This window comes from Anopheles coustani, chromosome 2 (genome assembly GCF_943734705.1).
Source record: "Anopheles coustani chromosome 2, idAnoCousDA_361_x.2, whole genome shotgun sequence".
Lineage (NCBI taxonomy): Eukaryota > Metazoa > Arthropoda > Insecta > Diptera > Culicidae > Anopheles > Anopheles coustani.
The window spans coordinates 223790-249897 of record NC_071289.1 but is presented as its reverse complement, the minus strand read 5'-3'; the positions used below and the strand labels follow the sequence as shown (position 1 = coordinate 249897).

General features: G+C 37.2%; 4 protein-coding genes and 1 long non-coding RNA gene across 15 annotated transcripts; 2 read left to right on the top strand and 3 right to left on the bottom strand.

The window, feature by feature from the left end:
* Positions 1-930: 930 nt before the first annotated feature.
* On the bottom strand, positions 931-5801 carry LOC131261979 (reticulon-3-A). 6 transcript variants are annotated; one of them, XM_058263862.1, is made up of 6 exons: positions 5216-5801; positions 4582-4617; positions 2001-2208; positions 1730-1938; positions 1562-1667; positions 931-1497 (listed from the first exon to the last, which is right to left on the bottom strand). In XM_058263862.1, the coding sequence occupies exons 1-6, from the start codon at positions 5799-5801 to the stop codon at positions 1443-1445; spliced, it is 1200 nt and encodes a 399-aa protein (XP_058119845.1). In that variant the 3' UTR covers positions 931-1442. The 6 variants fall into 6 exon arrangements, with proteins under 6 accessions (XP_058119845.1, XP_058119846.1, XP_058119847.1 ...); XM_058263863.1 differs by lacking the exon at positions 5216-5801 and adding an exon at positions 4728-4949; XM_058263864.1 differs by lacking the exons at positions 4582-4617; positions 5216-5801 and adding exons at positions 2446-2648; positions 2972-3307.
* A 423-nt stretch (positions 5802-6224) lies between these two features.
* On the top strand, positions 6225-8503 carry LOC131261978 (serine palmitoyltransferase 2). Its single transcript, XM_058263860.1, has 8 exons — positions 6225-6405; positions 6468-6582; positions 6654-6709; positions 6773-6927; positions 7002-7147; positions 7224-7768; positions 7841-8103; positions 8185-8503. The coding sequence occupies exons 1-8, from the start codon at positions 6310-6312 to the stop codon at positions 8399-8401; spliced, it is 1593 nt and encodes a 530-aa protein (XP_058119843.1). The 5' UTR covers positions 6225-6309; the 3' UTR covers positions 8402-8503.
* Positions 8504-8695: 192 nt separating this feature from the next.
* LOC131262151 (synaptotagmin 1) lies at positions 8696-18950 on the top strand. 3 transcript variants are annotated; one of them, XM_058264081.1, is made up of 9 exons: positions 8696-8733; positions 9434-9596; positions 10096-10376; positions 10638-10736; positions 10840-11034; positions 11381-11557; positions 14839-14947; positions 15081-15214; positions 16996-18950. In XM_058264081.1, the coding sequence occupies exons 2-9, from the start codon at positions 9446-9448 to the stop codon at positions 17185-17187; spliced, it is 1338 nt and encodes a 445-aa protein (XP_058120064.1). In that variant the 5' UTR covers positions 8696-8733; positions 9434-9445; the 3' UTR covers positions 17188-18950. The 3 variants fall into 3 exon arrangements, with proteins under 3 accessions (XP_058120064.1, XP_058120062.1, XP_058120063.1); XM_058264079.1 differs by having other exon boundaries at positions 14830-14947; XM_058264080.1 differs by lacking the exon at positions 8696-8733 and adding an exon at positions 9163-9178 and having other exon boundaries at positions 14830-14947.
* Positions 18951-19056: 106 nt separating this feature from the next.
* Positions 19057-25149, bottom strand: LOC131263341 (uncharacterized). Of its 3 annotated transcripts, XR_009178247.1 has the most exons (7): positions 25074-25149; positions 24762-24893; positions 24450-24581; positions 24211-24269; positions 23927-23982; positions 23619-23671; positions 19057-19573 (listed from the first exon to the last, which is right to left on the bottom strand). It is a non-coding gene; the product is annotated as an uncharacterized LOC131263341 (long non-coding RNA). The 3 variants fall into 3 exon arrangements; XR_009178248.1 differs by lacking the exon at positions 19057-19573 and having other exon boundaries at positions 23551-23671; positions 24450-24602; XR_009178246.1 differs by lacking the exon at positions 19057-19573 and having other exon boundaries at positions 23553-23671.
* On the bottom strand, positions 20020-21013 carry LOC131263339 (uncharacterized). Of its 2 annotated transcripts, none has more exons than XM_058265525.1 (3): positions 20480-21013; positions 20177-20399; positions 20020-20116 (listed from the first exon to the last, which is right to left on the bottom strand). In XM_058265525.1, exons 1-3 carry the CDS (start codon positions 20639-20641, stop codon positions 20067-20069), a joined length of 435 nt encoding a protein of 144 aa, XP_058121508.1. In that variant the 5' UTR covers positions 20642-21013; the 3' UTR covers positions 20020-20066. The 2 variants fall into 2 exon arrangements, with proteins under 2 accessions (XP_058121508.1, XP_058121509.1); XM_058265526.1 differs by having other exon boundaries at positions 20042-20113.
* Positions 25150-26108: the final 959 nt, after the last annotated feature.

The following is a 26108-nucleotide window of genomic DNA, read 5'->3' as shown; positions in this document are numbered from 1 at the left end:
ACAGCGGTCGATGTACTATGCAAATTATAGTACGGAATTTGCATCTTTGTCTCATTAGAAACTGGATCCCACCCCGGAGATTTAATTCCCATCACTACGTACCCTGACATTTTTTGAATGCTTCAAACAAAATATTTACCTTACGACCAAGGTTTGTTGAAAAAACATTCAAACTTCAAGGGTCAAAAGTTAAATTAATGGCTGTAATTGCCTATTTGTTATGGTTCTTGAACCGATTTTTAGAATTAATTGAAGCTACTTTGGTCAATGTAATTTTTACATTTTTAATTTTAAGGGCAAAGTCACCATGTGAGAAAAAGATAAAGAAACCTTGGTCGGAATTTCAAGCCGATTCCGCTATTGTTTTTTTTAGCCCCCGTACCCATTTTTACAATTGATCCCATCGAATGGCGCTTACAAGAAAAATATCTTTATCGCAGAAAATATTGCTCGATCCATTGCAGATGTAGAATTATGAAATTATGGATTGACATATTTACCTATTCGTTCTGAGTGTCACGATTCAATCTTGTCTGTTTTAAGTTAATCTGGCACACGTTTGCTAACGACAAATTTACGCAATTTCGTCACAATCAATGTTAAATGCATATTTTACACTGGAAAAAGGAATAAAAACAAAGTTTAAGATAGAAAGGTCCGGAGTTTTATTTTCTAGCTATGGCAAAACATTTAGTATAATGCTGTTGTGATTATTACCAGTATATTTTATCCATACCAAAAAAGTTTGCAATGTTGATATACCAATGTTCGTTAAGTGTACTTTAAGCATGTGCTGCAAAATTCTACATGGAGTGTATTTGACTACAGCTAGCATTACTACATTTCAGTGAAATGTCAACTTTTCTCTCGTAAATGAAGGCTCGAGAAGAAGGTTAAAAGACAAACAAAACCAACGGCGATACATTATACTCACAATTAAGACACAAGAGGGTCTGAAAACAAAACATGGCACCCTAAGCCTTGGCAACAAAGCATACGTAACGCGGAATTTCATTACAATCACACACAATTTCTTATTATTTTATATTTTCTTCAGAGTGTAACACTAGCTCTTCCGATAAGAAGGGGCCACATAATCTCAGTAACGACTTCATTCGTGCGCACACGTTCCTGGTTGCTATTGTTCATCCGCTCTTCATTAAGTTCTTATGCTTTACTTGTGTATTGGGTAGAGAAGCCGATGGACATTAAAATTTTGATTTGTATCTCTCATCGTTACGTTGTATGATGTTTAAAAAAGCTGGTTTTTAAATGAAAACTTCGCGAAAAACTTCAAAAGCAAATCACAAACAACAGCAAATATTCGAATCTTAATAATATCCTCTTTAGCAATTATTCTTCGCATTGTTGGCTCTGTATGCCCTTAATAATCTTGAATGCTTCTCCAAAGATGTTCGTCATGCACAAAGGATGGTATGCTCTTACTTTGTTTTCTCAGTTTCCGTTTTCTTGCCCAGGGGAACAGCAGCTTTGACCCTGAAAAAAAGGTATTTAATTCACCAAGAACTATTTCTCGCCTATATGCTTCATTGTGTCTTACTTTTCTGTTATCTCTTGAAGTTTGCTTCGAACGAGTTCTATATGGGTGTCGACAGATTGCTTGTTATTTTCATACACCTTTGGCAGGGTGAACAATGCTACGTAGCCTGTAAGTATTTAAAACAGTAATAATAAGAATGTTCACAAACATTTCGCACAACCAGCTTACCAATCATAACGCAGGTGATGCCATTGAAAATGGCACCCACATAAGTGAGCCAATAAAGCAAAACGCCAAACTTGATCGAATCGACGAGATCCTCTACTAAAAACAGGCGACGCAATCCGGTCAGCACTGAATTCACATGCGCCACAGCTACGGTGGCGAGTTGCTGTACCTTCTCCTGTGACAGAGTTAGATCCATATCCAAATATTCCCTAGAAAGTAGGTGACATTTTCAGGAAACCATCTAACTTGTACAGCTTTGTGTACTACTTACTTGAATGGATGGCCTTCAGCGGTTTTCTGCACAGCTTGCAATACGTTCTTGTAGATCCTGAACGATATAGTACCGAATAGGAGCAGCAAGGAAAGGTATGAAAACACGCTGATCAACGAAAACAGCGACATAGCAAGTAGAAGTGCGAGACCACCGCCAAAGACCACGCCGGACTTCTTTACATCTCGCCAATAAATCAGGGACTCCACTGAAACAGAAAAAAATCTTTTAATAACTCCTTATTTAGCAGTGCTATTGACGAAAAATATAACATTTAAAGATTGCTGCATGAACGAACAGGTGAGCTAATACTTAACATTTAAAAAAAACTCGATCGATTCTGCAAATATTGACACGTTGCCAAAGACAACTAATTGCGCTTGTTCTGCCTACACGTCCTTCTACCCCTGGCTTATGGCTTAATCGAAGACACCTCTATAGTTACCTGGCCCGCGAGGTGGCAACTCTTCGCGATTATAATTGCCATTTCCATTTGCATAGCGAGAATTTTGCCTCTTGACCATTTCGATTTCAATTTCACGTGTGCAAGCTACTACGTGTACCCAGTAAAAGTGCAGCCAAACGTTCCAACTCGACACCTGATCATGGACTGGACCGACGCTACAACACGCAAGAAACTACTTCCAACTCATAGCATAACCAAGGTGGTTGATCATCATGGATCGTAAACATATCGAAAAGATGTAGAAGAGAGAGAAAGATTTTTTTTAACCAGGTAAATGTCAAAATAGTAGGTAAAACGATAGGTTAAGGTTGGTGCTTAAATTTAACGAAGTATTCTTATATTCACCCTAATTTTTTCAAAACTGCGACTTTAAAAAAACTACGAGATTGTCGGTAAATTTAAAAATTCCCCTTTGAAAATGGCACTTTGTTAAAACTCGGGGATTCAAATCTTTTATGTAAGCAGGCGTATTAGAAGGAGTTCGTGAACGGTATTGTATGCCTACATCCATCTTTGGTGAAATCTGAAGCGCCTAGAATACGCAGATCTCGTAGGAATTCCGCCATTGTTGTATCCTTTGCGGGTTTTCACTGTTGTATCAAACACATGCACTACTGCACCGGCGTATTACTGCAAAACTGAGTCCAGTTGTCCGTGCTGAGCAATAATTAGCGGAATCCTGAGGTCCTCGATCTGCTCAGAACTTCACTTCAGAATCAAAAAAGCCGTCTCCGTGGGACGGGCGCGTTTATTAATAACTTCTGGTCACAACTTTATTTTTACAAATTTCCTCATTGCCTCTTGCACTCGCTATATGTATAGAGCACATTTGTTGTGGATTTTCCACAGGTCTATGACAGACAGAGATGGGCAGCTTGTCGGTTACAGGCTGCAGGTTTTTAAAGGTCTGCACATTTGACATTTGCCTAGATGTTGGTTCAAGCTCCGAAAAGTATGCATATGGTGGATAACAAAACATTTCTGTAACATAAGACGCAAGTTATCCTTAAAAAATCACGAAAATTAAACAGTAGTGTTTGGCAACCAATACATCCACCTACTTGCCTACAAAAATAGACTCGGTTCTATTCAAGTGGCAAGTAGCTACTTGCTAGGTCCTCTGGTACTTAATAAACGGTATAATCGGTTAATCGATGCGACAAACGGTTGAACCGGTTCTCATTTTTATAAATTCATCATATTAATATTTAAAGTCATTTCAAACATCATCCTTTAAGGCTGATTCGCACGTCGGCAAGTGGCAAGTGCAAGTGGCAAGTTGCCGGGTACCTACCCCGTGCGAATCAGGACCTAGCAAGTGGCAAGTGGCAAGTAGCTACTTGCCACTAGAATAGAACCGAGTCTAATTTTCAGGCAAGTAGGTGGATGTATTGGTTGACATCTCGTGTAAATACAAGTTGTCAAACAAAAACTGTTTCATTTTCGTCATTTTTTGAGGATAACTTACGACTTATGTTACAGAAATAATATTTTATTGCATCAATGATCGATCTTTTTATTTATTGAAGATCAAATCATGGTAAATTAAATTTCATAACTTTCTGTTTACTTGTGTTAGTGGTTTAGTTACCGGCAAGTACTTGCCTGCAGTGCGAACAGCTACTTGCCACTTGCCTGCTTACTTGCCACTTGCACTTGCCGACGTGCGAATCAGCCTTTAAGCAAGGAAAACGTAAGGAGTTTTTGGACCGGAAAATTTACCATCATAGAGAAAAATAAGGATTTCTAGACCGGAAAATTCTCGTTCCACAAAAGTAATGATATGAATCGAGATCGCAAGAAACATTTTTTTATGTTATTTTACAACCGGCGCATTCTAATGATTCCAAAATTCGCAGCTAATCTCTACTTTTAGCCAATCGTCGAACAATTGTTCATTAATATTAAACGCAGATTGGAGCTTCGAACAAAAAAACCAAATAGACATATTTCACGTCATGATCTACGCATAAAAAAATCATTGATATTATACAGTAATTTAATTTTCGAATATTTAAAATTATCCAAGGATTCAATCAGACGGGTATGTATATTGATATCGGTTAAGAGACAATGGCTCTCAAGCTGTATATGTTTAGAAAAAAAGGCTCTTACCTTTGGGGTGTAGTCTTGCCGGATTGAACCAAGTGTCTGTAAAAGAGTAAAAATAATCATTCACTTTTGATTTTTTACGCACTAACGAAGTACGACACGCAATCTGATATTATTATGATAAAAAGACGTGATTACGGCTTACATACATGGGTTCATAACACTGCAAAGGAATAATGGTGACGATTTACAATTTCCTTCCAATCCATTCATTGTTCTTAGTAAAATTAAGTCACTATATGTTCACAACTAGATAAAATCTGCAGCAAATATATTGCACTTGCTTTCAAGTCTCGCAGCTTCGTAAATTAACGTTCAGGATCTTTTTTCCAAATAGTCAATACTGTGCAGAAAAACGCTTGGCTTCAAGGGATTCTATGTGAATATCGATTTTAGCATCCTCCTTTGTGATGTGACATGCGGAATAAAATACATTGGTCTCCTCCACAGTTGCACAAATACTACTGCCAAATCCTCCAGGACGATTTTTCATGAATTTCTTGTGCCTCATATGATAGTGCGCAATCAGCATTAATGCGCATGCCTCCAACAAGCCCTAGCTCGTACCGGCACATGGGAGGTTCAAGGATATATATACTGTGTTTTACTTATTTTATACTCTCTACATTTGTCTTACCTAGTCCATAATCCTTAAATATTTGCTCAATTTCGATACATTCCTTAGCTGCATCCGGCATGCTAGGAACGGAAACCGATTCAACAACATTCGATAAATTGCAGGCTGACGCAGTGGAGTTTTCTTCAGCCTCCGGTGCAGCTTGAACAGGTTCCCTTGTAAATGTCGTAGCAGCTGATTCCTCATGGACGTAACTTTTCTCCTTTTCCTGTCGTATGCTGACATACGGATTCATATAATCACTTTCGACCTCATCGTCCAAAACCGCATTGTTTAGAGATTTTACGGGCTGACTTGTATTGAACTGTTCCACCACCGAAAATGGTTCATCTTTACCATTCAGTTGATCTTCGCTATAGGTGCTTTGAACCAACGGTATACACTCATCGAAAACATCACTGTCCTTTGCTTTATAGTCCGACTCTGCAGCGCCAGAGAAGAGGGAATCTTCGAGCTTCTTTTCCATTTCAATTTTGTTATCAAGAGCCGCATCTGCTCCAAGTGTTGCTCCGATATTTTCAAAGCTTAAATCGACTAGTGAATTTTCAGATTTATCCTGGAAGCCTTCCATGTTCACACTTTGCATATTTTTCCGCTTCGTGTCCGATTCAAACTGTTCCCGCTGTTGGTCTAACACTGAAGATTTTCTTCTCTATCATTTGCATCAATGTTAAGCATGCGTAGAGCCTGCTGTAGTGTGCTCTCGAAAAAAGTCACCCATTTAGACATACCAGCGGTACTGAAGTTCGCTGGAAATAAAAAAAAATGCAAAATTTGCAACGAAACCTGTTAACTGAAACCCATGTTATAAAATAATCCGTTTTATTTATAAAATGAGATTTAAATGCATCAAGTTGTATTTGTTTCAAAAAATATTTCCTATGGAAATTTAATTTACGTCTCTGAAATTTAAATTATGTTCGCGTCGGTTTGACGTCTCAAACAGCTTTTTTACCTTTTAAAGTTTGGGTAAACCTTGGTATTGAATGTCAATTCCTTTTCCCGAAGTCCAAAGAACCAAAGTGTGGTTGAATTGATGGTGAAATCGATTTAATTTCTCCGAAAACGAACCAGTCACTGATCATTTATCAATAATGTCGACTACTGGTAATATTTCTATTGAAAGCTCTAACACTCTTTCGCTACCAGGTCGCCGTATTCCTAATGGAACAACTATCGGAAAAACATTGGTATGCATGAGTCATCACTGAAGAGAATACCTTTTACCATATTAAACACATTTCATCCACAGAATGGATTCAACAAGCAGAATGAAAGTACGGAGCACCAGAAATCTTCCTACGAGCAGGTTCCATTACATACAGCATGTTTCACTTATCTTGGATTCTATTTGTTGATGATACTGGGTAATATTGCTGACGTAATGCTTGGTAAATTGTATTCACTCTCAACATTTTGTTTTGTTTTGCTTTTGTAGGTTACATCAACCAATTATTCTTCACGCCCAAAGTAGCAACAGAAAAGTTCCGGGATGTAAGCTGAAAAGCTGCTTTAAAAATGTGGAAGTCTATGAAAAATAACTTTTTTTTTTTGTAGGGCTATGTTCCGTTGTATGATGCCTTTGAAAAATTCTACCTACGCTATGTTTATAGGCGTGTGAAGGATTGTTGGAATCGTCCTATTTGCAGTGTTCCTGGGTCAGAGGTAGTGCTGAAGGATAGAATTACTAAAGATTATGGCTGGTCATTTGAGTAAGTATTATTTTACAGCAAAAGTAATTATTTTCATAGGTCCATTTTTACATGGTTCGTTATTTGTATTGCAGATTTACTGGGACGGAAACGAAATGTTTGAACTTGGGTTCATATAATTACTTAGGATTTGCGCAGAACGAGGGACCCTGTGCTGATGATGCAGAAGAGTGCATCTGGAGCTATGGTTTAGCTGCTTGTAGCTCCCGTAGAGAATTAGGTAGGAATCACAAAACTGGATAGATTGCATTCGTTAAAGCAAGTTCGATAAGATAATTCATATTATGCTTATTTAGGCACCAATCCGCTACACCACGAACTCGAAGCATTGACTGCGAAATTTTTGGGCGTCGAAGATGCAATTGTTTTTGGTATGGGATTTGCCACCAATTCGCTTAACATTCCAACTTTGATTTCTCCTGGCTGTCTGGTGGTTAGTGATGAGAAAAATCACGCCTCGATCATCTTGGGATTGAGGCTGTCTGGTGCAACTCCCAAAGTGTTCAAGCACAACAATATGAAAGATTTGGAGCGGGTGCTGAAAGACTCCATTGTCACAGGTCAACCGGGAACTGGAAACCCCTGGAAAAAGATTCTAATCATCGTGGAGGGCGTGTTCAGTATGGAGGGGTCAATAGTGAAGTTGCCGGAGATAATTGAGCTGAAAAAAAAGTACAAAGCCTATATTTACCTAGACGAAGCCCATAGCATTGGTGCCATGGGTCCATCTGGAAGAGGCGTATTAGACTACTATGGAGTTGATCCTAACGATATAGATATTTTGATGGGCACTTTTACCAAAAGCTTCGGTTCTGCTGGTGGCTACATTGCTGGAAACAAGGTAATGTGAGAAAAAGGGTTGACTTAGCCCAGAAATAATTCGATATGCGGTAAACATTCGTTTTCCTTGCAGAAACTGATAAACTTCTTGCGCGTTCATAGTCATGCTCACTGTTATGCGAGTTCAATGTCACCACCGGTGGCACAACAAATTTTGACATCGATGAAAATTATTCTTGGCATGGATAGCAGCAATGAAGGCAAGCATCGTATTTCTCAACTAGCGAGAAATACGCGCTACTTCAGGAAACGATTGGCACAAATTGGAGTTATCACGTATGGCCATGAGGATTCGCCTGTAGTTCCAATGTTGGTGTATTTGTTTTCAAAAATCGGGTAATTATTAAAAACCTGTTTCACTTCAATTAGGAGTATCACTGCTAATCAACTTAATTGTACTTTTTTTTGTTTTTGCAGAGCTGTGGTCAGAACATTGACCGCAAGAAACATTGCTGTTGTTGGTGTCGGATTTCCAGCAACTCCAATCATGGAAGGCCGCATCCGATTTTGCCTATCAGCAGCCCATACCAAAGAACAGTTGGACTATGCTCTTTCAGTTATTGACGACATAAGCGACACATTGGGGTTAAAATATTCCCGCAAACCAAGAAATCCTCATCCAATTGATTACTAATCAACTAAGACCTATCAGTTGTGTTCATTTTTGTGAATCGGTTCTTTTGATTATTCCATACCCTGCTTATAAGCTACAAATAAATGAAGCTTGTATTGGAAATCTCGTTCTCCTTATTAAAATTATTTTTAGATAATTGAGAACGTTAGCCTAAAATGTGAGCAAACTGTAGGTAACTCAACTCACAGAAGAAAACAAAACCTTGACCAACCCAAGACTAATTGGAACATGACTTGTAAGTGCAAGTCTAATTGGAACATGATTGTAGACCAATCGAGAATCTAATTGGAACATGACTTGTAAGTTGACCAGTATGTAGAAACGAGGAAACGGTGAGTGCTTGCCATTTTTCGAAAAATCTCCAGCATGCGTTGAAAGAATTCGTAAATCTAAATATCTTAAACTAGGAAATATGTTAGCTCAGAAGAGGAGCCTTACGAAGAATTGTATAACAACGAATTTGGTATCACTAGTCCCGGGATATGCCCGGAACTGTTCTACTGGTGCTCGTAGTCGTAGAAATGGTCTTGACGTAGTTGTCAAGCATTGCGTACGCATGCAAGCTTGAAATGCGCATGTACTTCATTTACAATCTTTTCTGATATGCATCGATTTTCTCATTCATGTTCAAAAGCTACCATCTTGAGGATGTAAAAATTTTGCTCCGTAAAAATTCGAACATAGTGAAGTGAACAAAAGCTAGTGAATCTAGGCATCTTTTTCTTGTGCGATACGATATAATGGTTGCCTAAAAGTGAAAAAACGTAGCAAAGAAAGGTTACTCAAACGATAAGTTAAAATTTTTCAGGTAAAATGAATGTGCCAGCGCTGAATTACACTTGAGAATTTTTGATACCAACCGATACGTGAACCCCCAGAAATTCGCTTACAAACAATTACATACACTATGTTCCAGTTTTATAGACTAGCTTTTCCAGTGGTGAAACGTTAATCCGTTTTTATTTTCTAAGTTAAACAACGTGTCGCAAAATGTTAATCACAAGTGATTAATAAATGTGTTAAAAATTTCAGAAAAAAAATAAAATGGCTCCCAACACTCGCCTTTGGAAGAGAGATGCTGAGGCGGATAGTGATGCGACCAAACTTGCAGAGGCAGCAAGTACGCTGGCCACAAAAATATTTGGGCACAAGCAAAAGCACCATACTACTACAACAGAATCGGAAATAGACCTGGGTAAGTGGTATAGCTCATGAGCACATGATTCAAATCTATTGGTTTTCTGCTTAAACATGTTTGCACAACCGTTGTCACGCTAGATGGCGCTGGAAGCGACGGTTATATAATGTCATCAATGGAAATATTGTAATAATATTATATACATACATAGTTCTGCCATTATGCTTAGAATCTAAGTACCAGCTGTGAGTGTCCATTTGAATTTGTGTGCAATGGCCTACAAAAGATACCGATAAGGATGGCTTCCTTATATCTTTGTTTCTTTTATCTCACATTGCTGGGATGTACAAGTTGAGCTTTGTATTGAAAGTTGATGATAAATGGAACAGTCTACATTTGCCCACTCTAAAAGAGCCAACACGAACGTCCGTTAAGTTTATCCTTTTTGATTCAAAACATCAAAGAACAACCATGCTACGACGCATGCCGACATTTAAATACAATGATTGATCGTTTCGTGTGTGTCTGTTTGCTTTTCACATCGACCCTGTTGCAGAAGAGAATGAGGACTTCAGCACAGCGTTGCCGACCAAGGGTGAGGCGGAAAAGCTGGGAGATAAGGCGGCTGAGATGACCGAGGCCCTGGCGCACGAGATGGGCATTCCAACGTGGGGTCTTGTTTCCATCATCATCTTCATAGTACTGATTATCCTGGGCATATGCGGTTTCTGTATTCGACGCTGCTTCCGCAAAAGACGATCCAAAGATGGCAAGAAGGGCATGAAAGGAGTTGATTTGAAATCGGTACAATTATTAGGTTCAGCATACAAAGAAAAGGTATTCAGTAGAATCTCATTCATTAAGTGTCAGTGTACAGGTGCATTGTAATTGCGTATTCACACTAAAAATGTTGTATCGTTGTAAAACCCTCTTTAAGGCTGAACCAACTTTGATGACTGTTAATGTTAGATTGTTGTAACGTAGTGAGCTCGGGGGATCCTTTGCAAGCGTACTAATATGCTTCCTTTTTTATACGTATTTGTTCTATTTTCCCTGTTCCGTTCTTCTTCTTCCCTATCTGATTGTACTTATTCAAAGGTACAACCCGATATGGAAGAACTAACAGAAAATGCAGAAGAGGGAGATGAGGGCGAAAGCAAGCAGAGCGAACAAAAGCTTGGCAAACTCCAGTATAAGGTACACTAAGAGCAATAAGTCGGTCCTTCAAATGAAGGCCTGCATGTTGGAATTTGTTTCAATATGTTCAACTCAACAACTACGAAAAAACTCTTGATTACAGCTGGAATATGATTTCAATTCAAATGCCCTCACCGTCACCGTGATACAAGCGGAAGAGCTTCCTGCTCTGGATATGGGCGGTACTTCCGATCCATACGTCAAAGTATACCTGTTGCCCGATAAGAAGAAAAAGTTTGAAACGAAGGTTCACCGGAAAACGTTGAATCCAGTATTCAACGAATCGTTCACGTTCAAGGTAAGCTATTATCCGCCAAAAATCAGACAAAAGAAGCATCCAACATGTATTGGAAACAGAAAGTTGAAAAGGATATACAGTCATCACAGCCGATCTTGTGTTAAATTTTTTAAAATAACTTATCACAACTAAGACCCAAAAGGGGGCATTTTACGACATTATTTAGAAATGAGAGCACATGTTAGATTTCAAACTTTCTTGACCTTATTAATAGACTGGAAATAATACTAATAACATTTGATCATGAGTACCCCTAGAGTACTTAGTGTAATAGTAAGTATCTGCCTTCGTAAGTTGCATCAAACGAATAAATTTGTGGTTTCGTATCAATTCATTTCTTCCCCAGAGCCTTCCATACGCCGAAGCCATGAATAAGACGCTTGTGTTCGCTATTTTTGATTTTGATCGCTTCTCAAAACACGACCAAATCGGGGAGGTTAAGGTGCCGCTCTGCCAGATCGACTTGGCGCAAACGATCGAAGAATGGAGAGAATTACAAAGCGTTGAGGGTGAAGGTGGACAGGTACGTACATATGATCTACATGTAATCGATATTAACACGTCAATTCTAATGTGGATTACACGCATACTGAGCCTGTTTTTGAGTCTTTAATCAGCACAGAAAAGAAAAGGTTACAACTGAATGAAACTGTTTTTTTAATAATGTGCACCGAACCAAACTCCGCGAATCGCGTACGGATTCTTATCGCCGAAGGTTATAATGGCGTAATATGTGATCAGCTAAGAACGCCCTTGTTCTCGCTCTCTTAACACTTGATCTTTTCTTTCTTACTTCTTACACCCAGTTCAAATCGTACTTATTTACAAAAAAATTAAACCCCTGATAAATAGACAACAATAGAGATCATATAATTATTGATTTCAATTAATTTGGATTACATTTCATTCTTCATATATTGCTTACATGTTAGCATATTTTTCTATTTGACGTGATATTCATACTATAAAACTATGATTATGTTTTAAAATTATTTATTTCTTCAACAGCTTCATACTTAACATTCATTGTTCTGAAAGCTGTACACAATAATTTATGATAAATTTTTTTTCAAGCAGCGCTCAATTCAATTCATTTTAACAATTCCCAGCACCTTACATTATAACAGCGGCTCTTGATATGCATGCAAGGGAGAAAATGACATCATCTTAAGCAATGTCCAACGTCTCGGAAATGTGAGCTTCTTTCAATAGAATTTAATTCAAAAATCGACTACAATTGACATACAACGCAACTAATCCTTTCCGGCCGGTATCCAGTATAGTTGTTGAAATGAGTTGAATGAACACTTGTTAAAATAGTTTTAAGTTTGTCTATCATGGTCTAAGATTGATTTTTGGAAAATAATTTAATTGACGTAAATTGTTTTTTTTTCTTTTTCCTCAAATTTTCTCTGCTGTGCTTACGCCTGTGAATGGTTGTGTCTACATCAAAAAATATCTAAAATATTTTATATGCATGTAACTGCTTCAAAATATATAACTCGATAAAACAATTACACGTAAGTATTGTTTCCATCAAGATCTATTCAATACCACCTACCCAGTTAAAGTGCTGCTGTATATTGTTTGATTGTATTGGCTTTTGTATAGCTTTGTGTACTTTAAAACATGTGTGTTATGAAGATACCTACAATAAATATGTTGAAGGATGTACTTCCAAAATACCATTTTCAATGAACATCGAAGCCCTTTTTTGTACCCTTCGCAACGAACGGTCAAGTTTCCTAAAGAGTTTTGTTTCAATGTAAATTATTTGTACACATTCGTTCCAGTAAATGAGCTACTGTCTAAGGCACGAATCAAGCAGCATTTTTTTTTTTTTTTGAGTGCGTATGGCAGACTCTGCACGACGAGATAGGAATTGGTCAAAAATAGAGCCAATTCTTCTCAGTGGTACAAACCGTTTTAACCCAGTACTGTGGTCACCTTTTCCACCATTCTAATTACGCTAGCAATGTAAAGCATATCTCTCTTTCTTTGTCGAAGCTGTGAATGACATTACATTTACCACTAATAAGCCTGTTTTCCGAGTTTGTCTATCAGCAAACATTGTATCATCCCATTTTAATCCTTCCGGCAACGTGTAGTGCTGCTTTAGCGTAGTCAAGTTCTGCTCGTACATTTTTGTAGATTTTTTTGACGATCGTAGATGATCATTACATCCACATTTCATCCACGTGTTCATTCATAAAAAATAGTGTACAATATTGTGCCATACAAAACCTAAAGCATACCCATTAATTCAGCGTAGCTTTTATTTTTGTACGTTAATGTAAACCATCACAGCCAATCGGCTCTTCGGTGTTCGGTTACGGAGCTTCCTAACTTACATATTTTTTTATTTTCTTTATAGTAAGATTACATGCTCTCCATACTGTGAAGTGCCTCTGACTACGTTAGTTCATATTTTGTTTATAGTTTTTCACTTTCACTAAATTTCATTCGCGCTGTTTTCGTTTGATTATGTCATAAAAAATTAAACTATAATTTTACCATTTTATTTGAGCTGGGTGTCTTCCTGAAAGTATATTTTATTTGACAAAAATTTAAAACTTTAATTTTGCAATACGTTCCAACCCAAATCGTGTCTGTCCTTTTAATCGTAAAGTATACCATTCAATAGAAACATGAGGTGTGAACGGAAGCATTTCTTAGCTTCGGTATTTGGCACTGTGCTTTGAATAATTGTTGATTTTGTGAGATATGTTGTTAATATTGGCGTATTTTCAACACCAAACTAAAAATATGATAGGACTAGAAAATATTTAGGATCGTCCATACCAATAGTTTTTTTACCCATTAGTGTAGCTATATTATTTTCTAGTTTTGAAATTCCATAAGGCGCTGTAAAAAAAAGCTAAACTAACAATGGCCATACGTAGCAATTAATGAAACTAGACATGTTTGCCCCTAAAACCAAAAATAAGCAATATTATATAAATATGACTGCATTGATTTGTTATTCAACATTGCCATACTACTCCATATGCGTTCAAGGGAACAGCAAGATAATCTCAATCATAGTTACATCGAAAGTCTCAAAATTCGATCGGTTAGTAAGCTAAGAAAAAGTAAGTTTCAGGTCACTGGTATCTGAATACAACTCACCAGCTGCAAAAGTACTATAATGATTATATTGGTAATATGTTACATAGTAAGAGTAATTAAGACTAAGAATAGTACAATAATGTTAAAGAGAGAGAACTACGAAACAGCTGAATAATTTTCATCATGAACAAAATCCTCTTATGAAATAGTTTGCTTATGAGGGTAGATATTTGTGTTAGTCAGCGATTTGTGACGTGGCGTCACAGACCAAGTTAGTTTTCCACCCTTCTAGCATTTAACAGGTTCAGTGAAAATGGTTAATTAGTCAACGACGTTCTCATGCATACTGATAGCAGCAACTGAACATTATTCGAACAATATATGCTCACCCGTTTGCAACGTACTGTATAGAACTGCATCCGCCTTATGATATAGAAAATAAGTTTATGCAACGCATAACGACCTGATTAATCCTTTGGATTAACGTATCGCTGAGTGAAATTTTTAAAGTGTAAATGCTAAATCTTAGAAGCACGTAGTGATCAAATATCCCAATTATTCATTAACTTTGCCGCTGGTTTCAATAGAATCAAAAAAGCATGATATCCTAAAGATGTCTTTTTTGGTTGATTTTATATGACTGTGCTGCTAGAGAAATATGTTGTTAGTGTTTAATAATTATACTGTTTTTGACACCAAAATACGCTTTATTTGTTGTTCTTGCAGGAAAATAAGTTGGGAGACATTTGCTTCTCGTTACGTTATGTACCCACTGCAGGTAAATTAACTGTCGTTATCTTGGAAGCGAAAAATCTCAAGAAGATGGATGTTGGTGGCTTATCAGGTGGGCTATTCTTATCGTTATATGATTTACCCATGTTTCCATATGCTCTAGTTAATTCTATCATCGCTGCTGGGCTCCCACTGGCAGTAAGCGAGTTGGCAACCTGTTTTAACAAGTTCTTTCTCTTTTCTAGATCCATACGTCAAGATAGCTCTGATGCAGAATGGCAAGCGTTTGAAAAAGAAAAAGACTAGTATCAAAAAATGTACACTAAACCCCTACTACAATGAGTCGTTCTCATTTGAAGTTCCTTTCGAACAAATACAAGTATGCGAGAATGTATTCTACTATCATATAAAATTCTGTGTTGTGTTGTATTTATATTGTATATATCAAACAAGACTTATAGAAATGTTTGCCAAGATTTTGCCTGGACAACCTAAACTATTGTACAGTATTCTCTACAATTTAACTATCTAAAAGCATGATTCCTTCGAAACAATGTCACCCATCTTTTCTGTGCCTGGTATGGTGCAAGGCGGTCCTATGAGGCCAACGTATGTGTTCTTGCGCATTCTGTGGCTAGCCCTACTACGGTTTGACAAAACTAACAACTTTCTTTGTAGCATTGTCGATTCGTTTTGTTTAGTGTAATTATAATCTTCATTTTGCATTCACTCAATGGGAAAGAATACATTCGTTAAGGCCTTGCACCCTATCCAATCCTCTTATACACTATCCACCAAATATTATGTTATTTGTATGGCAATTTTTGTGAGTAAGATAAATGCAATAGTTATTCTGTGTTGTAGAAAACCAATGTTGTAATGTTAAAAAGTACACTCTGGACTCTACTATAAAATCCACTTGGTACCAGATATACGTTAAACAACACTAAAACGAAACAAATATAAATACACACTTCATTCAAGTAACGCAAAAAAGCTCTAGTACAGCAGAACGAACTCCACGGACAAGTTTAAAATCCCCAAAGTGTCAAGCCATTGCAAACTGGGTTGGCCCATCCGCCGATGGACGCAACTTCCAGTGTCGAATGGGTTCATCATGGGCGCTCTTGCCGCGGATGATTTTAAACTTCGTTTGTACCCACCACAGAAGCGTGACATTTTTTAGACACTGCTTTTCTCTAGTTCAAACAATCAAGCAACATAGACAACACCGGAAAAAAGCCAGGACAGGTAGAACACATGGCACGAACAACAGCAAAAGCAAGTCAACAGTATCCGACATGCTGACATCGGAAACTGTATATGCCCGAAGAAAGTCTTACTGATTCTAAAACTGGTTAAGACCTGGCGCCGAACTTGACCAACGGCGACACTGGTACTGCGATGCTAGAATGGTTGTCACACAATGGTTTAAATGCAACACGCTAATACAGATGCTGCGCATGCCACATGCTCCATATCTCAAATAGAGAAACACAGTTTTGATCGAGTATTATACATTTCCGTGTACCAGTATTTAAACAGGTTTCAACGAATCCAGTAGGACTTTACGTAGGCCACCCTTTAAATACATTAGAAAAAAAGGAGTTTGCAAACAGAACGTATATTTGTACTGAATTTGGGTTGCCGAAACTGGTTATCGTGTGCTGCAAACATAATACAGTCATAATAACTGGTGCGTACACATGTTGTACCATGTGCATTGTATTGTTCACTCGAAAACTATTCTACACCTTTACAGTGCTATGTTACACTTTCAGTAAGCCAAAACCAAGCTAAACCTAACCCTACAATGTACACTGAGACACAAACACGCTGCAACTCAACTTCAATTCATGCAAACTATTTTTTTCTCAACAAACCCACCCAACAACAAGCCTATGTAAAAACCTATACCCTATAACAGTACTAGTGCATGGCAGGATAAGATCATGGACAGGACGAGCGTTCCGAGGAAGGCGTACTCTCGCGAGTGTTCCTTCCCAGCGTCTGGTATAACGAACGTTCCCTGATCGTGCAGACCTTGGTTGTTTTTAACCTTTTAATGGCGTAATGATTGTGTATATGAGTCTCTACAGTATCACCGGTGAGCTCTCCAGATGCGCCTTATTAACGGTTTATCCTTTATCACACCAACAGAAAGTGAATCTTGTCGTCACCGTGGTGGACTATGATCGCATCGGAACCTCAGAACCAATCGGAAAGGTGGTTCTAGGATACAACGCAAGTGGCACTGAGCTTCGTCACTGGTCGGACATGCTGGCATCCCCGAGGCGCCCGATTGCGCAGTGGCACACGCTGAAAGATCCTGATGATGACAAGAAGGACTAAGCAGCAACAACCAACCGAGCACCGATCAGAGGATGAAGAAGTTGGGATCGTGAACTGGCCCGACTGGCGTAGACAGTCACGTATAATCATCAAGACACACGGTAGCACTGTATAATACCCTTTTCAATAGTCTTCTGTACATCCTGCACACAAATGTGTGTACTTGCGTTACTTTTCATTCTGATAGGTTGACACTAGTGGTACATCTTACTACTCACATAAAATGTCCGTGGAAAACCTCTCTCCCACTGAAATTATTTATTTACTTTGAGCTGTTTTAAATTCTGTTAAATCAAAGTCCATAACGGCTAAGAGCCCTAACCGAATGGATCATGGCGGTTGGCATTTACGATAAATTGCCGATGAAAGTTTGTTGGTAGAAAAGGCTTGGTGCACTTTTAACAAAAACAGTTTAGCCATAGATAATACAATAGATAGATACGTTGAAAACACAAACATTACGATCATGTCATAGGCAAACCAAAAACTATGTCATTCCATAGGAGGGGGCGCTATAACGTGTTTTCATGGTTGGTCCATGTGCATCCTCAAATCAAACTCAAAATTTTACAATTATTTTTAAGTTTTACACATAAACCCTGTCAGTTAAGGAGTTTGCCATCCATAACTCTCAATGTTCTGCATTAAAAGTTCATAACAGAGATAAAACGGTTGAAAATTTTAACTTTAGTTCCACTTCTAGCTTAGGGATGATCATATATAATGTTGAGTTTAGCAATGTACATCGATTTTGAGCCAACGCTTTTATCGTTCATCCGACGTGTTTTCGTTATTCATGCCTTTATTATTGCAGTGACAAAAGTAAAATTGTTAAAGACCACCTGGAGATGCTATTCATTTGGCAGAATTTTCCCAACAATGTGGAAATAAGGCAGAAAAAACGAAATAGGATAATGTCAGTCAAAGAAAAAAATACCGTCTGTATTTCTTGTTGAATAATATTGAAAAGCTATTGAACTATTTATTGTTAAATAAATAATCTAACTAAAACATATTAGGCATATATAACCATAAACAAGTTAAAAATACCTGGGCAACTGTATTGCGAGGAAAGCAGTATTTCTTAACAAATAATATCAGTTCGGGATTCAGATATCATTGTATGACATACAGTAACACATACATAATATCTCATAGCAAAGTAGCATGTAATCGTACAGATAGGGATTCTGTTGTTACAATGACGTTAATTTGCAATTTTGTGTTCCTCAAATGCAACCTTAGATTAGTTCAAAAGAGACTACCTTGTCACAATTTATGTAATAACCGGTTACAGTTTTAATTACAATTCTGGAGCTATGGTCTCAATGAAGAATAGATGATGATAGTAAACGAAAATTTGGGAGTGAATGTAGTAGCCGAACCACGCACGCGTGTAGTAATCGATATGTCTTTGGTTTCAGCATAATCTTGATTCATTGTCTGAGAATTTCATTCAAAAACGCATAAAGAGAAATAAAACACTAAAAGTTTAACGCGATCCAATTTCCAACATTAAACTAATAAATAGTATGCTCCAAATGCGAATATTTAACGATGGAAGATTGAAAAAGCTTTTACCAATAATACCGATAATACCGACTCTGGACCTCTGGAAAGAGTTGAACGGACGTATGCAGAACTTTAAAAATATAACAATAATTAGTAATATATAAGATAATCTTTAACTATCAAGAACGCATTGCGAGAGTATGTATATTAAGATATTGTAAATCAAACGCTAATAAAGTATTAAAGTGTAAATGACAAGGCGATTGTTTTCCTTTCACTCACTACAAGCGAAAATTGCAATCCGAATGGCAAAATATTACTTTTCAAGATTTATTTGATATCCAGTTGCAACAACGTTTTTCCATTACAATATGTCACTGTATAAGATATAAATTCTATTGTACATAACTTTTATGCTCTAACATTCACTGGTCACTTAAGTTTTTTTTCGATCCCGTACAACGCTCCCTTAATCACACTAATCGACTTGCGAATCGCCTCACCTATCTCGTTGCGAAACCAGGAGGGTACCCCGTTCAGAAGGTAACAGGATCGCGTGCCGGGAGTTTAAAGCTACCTTCTGATGTGTCCTTCGCTCCTGTTACAAAAGCAGCTTTGACATTTTGAGCTGTAAAAATCAGAACAAAATCGGTCGAAATTACACTTCTCTATCAGGAGCAAAACAAAAACTTCTCTATCAGTCATTGCCCAAATGGCTACATCTTACGACATAAATACATAACTTCTGTACGTGTGCGGATGTACGTGTCTCTCCTTTCGTAGCTGCAGTCATTTTCACCATACATTCCTTACCAACTTTCTCACGTGTGCTCTACTGCTCCCCACAAAGCTGTCGCATATTATTTGACGGTTTCTACAATATACAGATAAGATCTGCATGTCAATCACCGTAGAAAAACAACTTATATACTTTTTTGGTTTCTGTAAAAACACAATTATATTCATACATATTTGCGATTCAACACCCTGACGTTGTGAAATCGTGTAAGAGGTGGAATAAATTAGCTCGAAAGTGTTCAACAAATTTCAAACGAAATACTCAATTATTTTTGAAGGAAAAACTCGCTACAAACATAGCATTCGCACGCTATGCCAATCAAGGCTCGTAATACGATGAAACCGACGATTCAGGGAAGGGTCTGTGTACGTGCATATTTACTGTAACTCTAAATACATTTTATACAATATCACCAATTGAATTGATATTTCAGACAAAATTCAGCATAGGTTTTATTCGCATTTGCTGACAAACTTGTATGGTTCGGATTGGTTCACGTGTGGTAATAAACAAAAGGTGACTCTCATATAAGAATATTTATTTGTGTTCCGTCTGGTGGCATACACATTTATTTTATAAATTTACTATACTTTGTAATCGCACTTTTCCCACCAGCTTCTAAAAAAAAAAGTTCAAATTAATCTTGAGCGAAAACTTCAGCATAACAAATATACAGACCTATCGTACGCCGCAGCAAGTAAAGAAAAAATGCTATAATCAGATTCATGATAATCGATTTGGTAGAAAATGATGCTGTAGGATGTCGTACTTTGCGGTCCAGCTTATCCTTTGAAAGCTTGTCTTCTTTCTTCATGGCTTTTGTGTACACAATGTTACGGTAGTATTTCACTCTATATAAAATCCAAGTACGAGTTGCAAAACTATTGTATAGCAGCAACACCTGTGGAGCACCGGAAACGTTTTGTAGATTCGTTTGAAAAGCACATTACGATAAGGAAGGTCTGTAATATTCAAACTTACCGCGCGGACACAACATGGTTTAAAGAAGTTGATTGAGATTTGGAACATTCCTCTATTAACTAATGTGCAGAGTGAGTTGCAAAAAAATCGGTGAAGATAAATTGCGGTGATGCAAAGTGATCCATCGCTTCTGATTAAAAACATGATCACAATCTCTGCCATCCTAGCTTTTAATGTTCAACAATGTTGAACATCGTTCGCGTAAAAACATATATTTGCCGAAAATCAAGATGAAAGGTGGAAATGGCATCGTAGATAGAATATACTGGTGCAGAAAGTGTTATTAACAAGTGCTAAATGCTTATTTGTTGCCATTCGAAGCTGGCTAGTGCAATAGTGCTGTTTTACATATCTGGTTGATAAAATCCTTCGTAGATTAGATAAAGGAGTAGCAGCAAGAAAATAAGTATGAAAAATGTGGTCATCAAGTTCCGTGTTTCACTCATTGTAGATCTCCGTACACAACTGCAAGTTAGAAATTACAAAAGTTGAAGCATGAAAAAATTTTCTGAGGCTCCGAAATGTTGAACAATTCTCACAGGGAAAAATGAAAAACTTACACACTGCTCTATGCTTAATGGATAGGTCTGTTCCAGACCGAGGTAAAATCAATACTGACAACATTCAAATGGACAAGATAAAATTTCTAAAAATATCAACAACTGGTCGCAACATGCTTTAAAAATGTGTGTGGAAATTTCGACGCGTTCTGGGCGGTGCTAAAAATAATAAAATTAAAATTTATTGTTTTTATTTTGCATACATTCACCTCTGTTGGTATAACTGTTATCCCTTATAACAAATTCGATGGCTTGCTTTGGTTATGAAGTCATGTTTTGATGCGTGATTAATTGTGCAAAACGTGTACATTGTGTATTGATCTTCACTAGTACTATCATCATGCCGCTGCACAGAATGATAAAAGAATGTGTACGAACCCAAAAACATAAAACAAATAAATGAAGCTACAAAAATATTAAATGAAATCCCTTTAAATTCTACATTCTAGAGTTTGGTCTATCGAAAAAGCATCTGAACTGTACTACTTACAAATACACATTTTCTTACTCAGTGCAGGGTTTAATAAGAGTTTTGTTTCTTTATGATCTGCGCTCGTTCAACTACATTCCAATTGCGGCAGGTGTCGATCGAAAACTTTTCTATAACTAAGCAGCGTATTATATAAACTGAACGACCTGCCGGTAACAACGATCTATTCGGATGGACAGGAAGTGGAAATAGTTAGTTCGATCAAGATCGACTGACCGAGAGTTTTAGCAATGGTCTTGTTTTGCGAATGGGTGGTTATTTTTGATTATCGGTTGCACAAATATTAAGATCAATGTTTTAACACATGTCAGCAAGTCCGCACGTATGCGAACCACTTGCTTTTTCGCTATAATTACATGGAAGATCGTTCAAGTTAACCTCTTTACCATTTATGCCATCCGTAAATAGTATAACCTTGAAAAAAAACGCTACTAACACCGCTTTGGGATTTATTGATGAATATCGATTTGTATCATTACTACGCGTCATTGAGCCAAACTAAATCAAAGCTGGCATCTTTTAGGGTGAAGAATCAGATGGCAATTGCGATCTTATTTGCCTTTTTGTGCATACCAATGGCGATTGCTCTGGATTCATCATTGGCTTCAATGGTTAGAAGCACTAGAATCATGGACATCTTATGAAATTGCATAAACATGAATCTTGTTAAAGCGCAGGAGTTGTTATACTTTGTTAAACAACTCATATTGATTCGAAGATGACATTTAAATCTCTAAGTTAACTAACAATTTAACTAACCTACAATACTGCGCGCATTCTGTAGCATTTTGTACACATACCAAAAATTACAGTAAAAGCCTGTAGTAGTGACGCACTCTGCTTCAATCTTAGCATTGGCGTGCATTTAGCGATACCGAAATCGCAACCGCTTCCGTAAATTGTGTGTGTGTGAATAATTCTACAGTAACGATTGGCTTATGCCTTATTGAATCTTAGAAATAACATACACTTGTCGTTCCGTCGTGGATTAAAACCAATATCATCTGATCCGTTCCGCGGACGTTTCAATATTTCAATAGCATTTATACCCATTCTGCGCAGGTACCAGATCAGTTGAAGATCATTCCTTTCAGAATATACAAATTTCCCGTCAGTCCGACGAGTCATCTTGTAAGAGGCAATCTGCTAGACTTGATCGCCATCAAGTGTAGATTAGTCAATAGCTTATAAATTGTTATCTGGCTGCTCTTCAATACTGGTATGTTTTTAAAGGTTTATCCCTTGAAAACTATCGTCCTGTTAAGGTAGGGTACTAGTCTAAGCAACCAAGTATTGTATAGTTACAATCATGGTAGAAATATCACCGTAAACTATAGTATACCATTTCGCTGTTTCCATCCGACAGAACTGGTTCATGGCTTCAACTCCGCAAATACCACCATCGTGTTCTATTTTCTTACGGTTTTCATTATCCCCATACTAAAAATAGTTGGCATTTTGGGGCATACATACAGTATCACAAAGGGAAATCAGCACACCGAAAATTAGAGCGTCGAATAGAATTTCAGGTATTAAATCGGATAACAATTATTTTTTTCCAAATCTACTTTGTGAACGTGCCCACGAAGCATGTAAAGATTGGTTACGAAGTGGCGCAATGGCTTAAATAGCACAAAAATTTATAATTTGACCAACCAACCGGAAAGCTGGCCGATTTAATTATGCTGTTAAGTTTCGTCGAGCCATCATGTCGGAGGTAATCTGCTGGACTAAGTCGTATCGAGTTTTAGATTACGACTACATGCCTATATCCAACTGACCCTGATGGCAGATGTAATTTTCTTGCCGTCAATGATATTTTTAGATTGTATACAAACATCTGCATTACACATGTATGTCGCCCTGGATGCGTAATTCGCGTCGCTTTGAGGAAATCAACCTCTGTCCACGGATAAATCCACGGATAAATTTCAGTCGTTAAGCTTGGGTGACGAAGAAAAGTAAAAAGATATCTAGATATTTTTGTAATTAAAAATTACATGTCATCACTGTAAGTTTTCAAACCATAGATAGGAACATTGTTCTATATATTAGATTTATAATTTATTCAAAATTAAAATGTACTCACTTTTGTAAAACATTCACAGACCTAGACGTGCTTTGTTTGACGCCACGCCGAATCTGCCCGATGAGATGTATCGCGCACAAAAGCAATCAGCACCATGGAACGATGAATTACCATGAAATAAGACAATATACATAGAAGAGTTTAAGTCACTCAATTCTAATCTGCTTAGTCACAAAGGAAAGTACAAAATAATGCATCAGAAATATCACAAAACTAAATCAAGTAAATTCATGTGAAACACGGATATACATAACATCTCTCTTCCATTTAAAATAATTTCACCCATTGAAAAATGGACATTGCCTTACCATTTCAGTTTACCCAATACTTGCGGAACCTTCGGGAAGTACAGCAGTTATTGCATCTAGAGAGAAAGAATCAATTTGCTTTAATAATAGCTCTTCCTTGCATTTTATAATGATCTCGTTTACACGTTAAGCGCTAAGCTAATTTTTCACTGCTAGTAACTCGACTGACGCTTTTTCCCGTAGTGTAGCGTGCGTTTAACGTGTTACATCTTATTGTTCTTACCGAACAGTATTCTTTCACAAGAGTGAATTTACAACAAAGATTAATAAATTAAATTACGAACCTTTATCACTGTGTGGTGATTCAAATCATGTAGTAGGCTTCACTCGAGCATGACGGAACCTGAAATAAGAATACAGGTTTCTTTAGATTTTAGTTTGTTTAGAAACACCAAACAAACGATAGTCATGTTTATGTTTTGGCATCAGTTATGGTGTATGATTTAATCAAATAAATTCAGTTGAAACACGGATATTCACATCATGTGCCGGAAAAATTTAGCATATTAAAATGTGTACTTACCATGTCTGTCTGGCAGCATCAACCTCAGGTCCAACTCTGGTGGGTGAAGCTAGAAGGTTAGGATCGGTGTGTGATTTCCACACACCGTGTAGTGATTTAAATCATGTAGGCTTCACTCGAGCATGACGGAACCTGAAATAAGAATACAGGTTTCTTTAGATATTAGTTTGTTTAGAAACACTGAACAAACGATAGTCATGTTTATGTGTTGGCATCAGTTATGGTGTACGATTTAATCAAATAAATTCAGTTGAAACACGGATATTCACATCATGTGCCGGAAAAATTTAGCATATTAAAATGTGTACTTACCATGTCTGTCTGGCAGCATCAACCTCAGGTCCAACTCTGGTGGGTGAAGCTAGAAGGTTAGGATCGGTGTGTGATTTCCACACACCGTGTAGTGATTTAAATCATGTAGGCTTCACTCGAGCATGACGGAACCTGAAATAAGAATACAGGTTTCTTTAGATATTAGTTTGTTTAGAAACACTGAACAAACGATAGTCATGTTTATGTGTTGGCATCAGTTATGGTGTATGATTTAATCAAATAAATTCAGTTGAAACACGGATTCTCACATCATGTGCCGGCAAAATTTAGCATATTAAAATGTGTACTTACAATGTCCGTCTGGCAGCAGCAACCTCAGGTCCTCTGGTGCGTGTAGCTAGAAGGTTAGGATCGTTGTGTGATTTCCACATGGTTGAGATAAATGCAATGAACAGATCTTCTTGGAACGATGTAACCAAAGCATTTGAACTGTTTGCTGTGATCAGATTGACAGTTAACTGTAAACAGGGTTACCATCATTAAATTTGTAATTCGACCTATCTTGAATTTTTATCACTGATCGTAATTTAAATTTTTAAACTTTGAGTTGCCAGTTTTTATGCTTAAAATTTGAAACTATAACTTTAAATTGGGTAAGTGAACTGGGTAATTTTTCACAGGATAAATGCACTACAATATGTCAAACGACATATATCCAATATTGTCTAAAATAAATTATTTACATCCGATGACCGTACCAGTTTTTTGGTATGGCACGCTGTAATGTAGTCCCGCGGACATAGTTTGTTAATTTAACATAACCACAATGTGTCATCGTTTCCGTATCAGTACTTTTTTCAATAAAAATATAATAGGAGATGAGAAAATTTGCGCAAACAAGCATTAGTATTGTTATGTTGCATCAAAACGATATTCTACTATCGTTCAAGTGGATTATTTAAACTAGCATTCTCTCCTAATTCACTTTCCGCGAATAAATGCAGCCAGCCACGTGACTAGTATCTTTCTTTATCCTAGTGCATCTAAAATATCGGTGCATACGGCATCACACACTCCTAAGCAACAACAGAGTTCTTGAGCCCTAACGTAATGTAATTTCCTTCAGGTTCTCTAGACCAGTTTTTGTCTAGAACTTGCTTCTAGTTTTCAAAAGACAACAAAATAATAAAGTATCAATGCATATACTATAACTGAACTATCTATTTAACTCATTATGCGTAAACGCAAATGTAAATCCATTACAAAACAATGCACATTTTCACTCTTTTAACAATCTTAATCCATCTAAATTTCCCTTGCTGAACGAATGTCTAGAAGGAAAAAGGGTCAGAAAAGGTGGGTAACAAGACAGGCCAAAAAGGAACA

What these genes read in the sequence shown, in the direction of transcription:
- LOC131261979 (XM_058263862.1), bottom strand. Translation starts at nt 5,801, where the DNA reads ATGCAAAGTGTGAACATGGAAGGCTTCCAGGATAAATCTGAAAATTCA. An exon ending in ATTTAAGGATTATGGACTAG is followed by an intron (nt 4,618 to 5,215) that starts GTAAGACAAATG and finishes ACTCTTTTACAG; the next exon opens with ACACTTGGTTCAATCCGGCA. An exon ending in CATCACCTGCGTTATGATTG is followed by an intron (nt 1,668 to 1,729) that starts GTAAGCTGGTTG and finishes AAATACTTACAG; the next exon opens with GCTACGTAGCATTGTTCACC.
- LOC131261978 (XM_058263860.1), top strand. Translation starts at nt 6,310, where the DNA reads ATGTCGACTACTGGTAATATTTCTATTGAAAGCTCTAACACTCTTTCG. An exon ending in CTATTTGTTGATGATACTGG is followed by an intron (nt 6,583 to 6,653) that starts GTAATATTGCTG and finishes TTGCTTTTGTAG; the next exon opens with GTTACATCAACCAATTATTC. An exon ending in TAGCTCCCGTAGAGAATTAG is followed by an intron (nt 7,148 to 7,223) that starts GTAGGAATCACA and finishes ATGCTTATTTAG; the next exon opens with GCACCAATCCGCTACACCAC.
- LOC131262151 (XM_058264079.1), top strand. Translation starts at nt 9,446, where the DNA reads ATGGCTCCCAACACTCGCCTTTGGAAGAGAGATGCTGAGGCGGATAGT. An exon ending in ACGAATCGTTCACGTTCAAG is followed by an intron (nt 11,035 to 11,380) that starts GTAAGCTATTAT and finishes TTTCTTCCCCAG; the next exon opens with AGCCTTCCATACGCCGAAGC. An exon ending in GGATGTTGGTGGCTTATCAG is followed by an intron (nt 14,948 to 15,080) that starts GTGGGCTATTCT and finishes TCTCTTTTCTAG; the next exon opens with ATCCATACGTCAAGATAGCT.
- LOC131263339 (XM_058265525.1), bottom strand. Translation starts at nt 20,641, where the DNA reads ATGGCAGAGATTGTGATCATGTTTTTAATCAGAAGCGATGGATCACTT. An exon ending in AACCATGTTGTGTCCGCGCG is followed by an intron (nt 20,400 to 20,479) that starts GTAAGTTTGAAT and finishes GGTGCTCCACAG; the next exon opens with GTGTTGCTGCTATACAATAG. An exon ending in CTTGCTGCGGCGTACGATAG is followed by an intron (nt 20,117 to 20,176) that starts GTCTGTATATTT and finishes TTTTTTTTTTAG; the next exon opens with AAGCTGGTGGGAAAAGTGCG.